At 41.1% G+C, this 1,298-nt stretch overlaps 1 protein-coding gene across 1 annotated transcript; it reads left to right on the plus strand.

The window, feature by feature from the left end:
* The first annotated feature begins 281 nt into the window (after positions 1 to 281).
* LOC131623820 (uncharacterized) lies at positions 282 to 1,298 on the plus strand. The gene is made up of 2 exons (XM_058894828.1): positions 282 to 685; positions 869 to 1,298. The coding sequence occupies exons 1-2, from the start codon at positions 282 to 284 to the stop codon at positions 1,296 to 1,298; spliced, it is 834 nt and encodes a 277-aa protein (XP_058750811.1).

Below are 1,298 nucleotides of genomic sequence, written 5' to 3' on the forward strand. Positions count from 1 at the left end.
TTATGAACTTGTTGAAGAGATCTCAATTCTGAGTGTTACATGCCAAATAAACCACTTACCCTAGCATCTCATATATTTGATAATAAAAATCAATTTATTTTCTCGTTATTATTTCTTTGCAAGGATTTAATCCAAGAAAACCAAGACCCCCAAGGCTTTTTGTTTAATTGAATTCCACATTACTCTATAATATCACGCAGTCCTTGAGATCGACATTCGGGGAATTTTCTCTTTATTACTACAGAGGAAAAATAGTACACTTGTTATTTTACCGATCAGTTATGGTGGGTGACAGCCCGAGGAAGATTGTTATGTGGAAGGAGGTGGTGAGGAACGTGCGCAACAGACTAAATGAATGGAGAGGGAGGCATTTGTCTATTGGTGGTAGGGTGGTTTTACTTAACTCTGTTATTTACGCTATCCCGCTGTATTCTTTGTCATTCTACAGGGCCCCTAGAAAGGTGATCAAAGAGTTTATTGGAATCCAAAGGAGGTTCTTATGGAGGGGAGTGGAAGGGGGGCAATGCGTAAACTGGGTAAGTTGGAAAGTCGTGGGTAAATCTAGAGAAGAGGGTGGCCTTGGTATAAGAGACATCGATAGTATGAATGTGTCGTTAGTAATGAAGTGGAAGTGGCGGATTCTTATGGAGGATAATGCGGTGTGGTGCGACCTTTTAAGATATAGGTATTCAAATTTGGGTCTAAAGATGTTCGTGAATAATGATAGATTCTTAAACAAACGCAATTCAATTTGGTGGCGCGACTTAATCTTGATAAACGATTGCGCGGGAACGAGAGGCCTTTCTGCCTCAAACTTGTTCTTGTGAAGAGTTAAGAAAGGGGACAAAATTTCCTTCTGGTTCAGTAGGTGGTGCGGGGAGCAGGCTTTATCGGAGACATATCCTGAGTTGTATGCAAGAGCAACAACCCCTTTTATGTCAGTTGCTGATGTAGAGCACTGGGAGGAAGAAGAATGGACTTGGGTTGCACAGCACTGGTTCAGCATTGACGACGACAAAGATCAGTTTCTAATTATGGATCTGTTAGATCATATTTCCAACATTCAATTGGTGCAGGGTGAGCGATATATTGTCGTTTGGGCCGCTAACGAAAATGAGGGGTTCTCGGTGAAATCGTGTGCTATAGCCGTAAGAAGTAGAATGGAAATTTTTAATGGTGGAGAGGATAATTTGAATAAATTGAAGTTTTTGTGGAAGATTGAGGCTCCCTCAAAGGTTAAGATTTTTGTTTGGAGACTCGTTTTGGACAGAAACCCGACGAGACAACAGCTGAAGTAG

The sequence above is a fragment of the Vicia villosa genome, unplaced genomic scaffold (assembly GCF_029867415.1).
Source record: "Vicia villosa cultivar HV-30 ecotype Madison, WI unplaced genomic scaffold, Vvil1.0 ctg.000081F_1_1, whole genome shotgun sequence".
Taxonomy (NCBI): Eukaryota; Viridiplantae; Streptophyta; class Magnoliopsida; order Fabales; family Fabaceae; genus Vicia; species Vicia villosa.

Excerpts from the sequence above, each read along its gene's own strand:
- LOC131623820 (XM_058894828.1), top strand. The coding sequence starts at position 282 with ATGGTGGGTGACAGCCCGAGGAAGATTGTTATGTGGAAGGAGGTGGTG. Across the intron at positions 686-868 it reads TGCGACCTTTTAAGATATAG|GTGGTGCGGGGAGCAGGCTT; the intron begins GTATTCAAATTT and ends CTGGTTCAGTAG.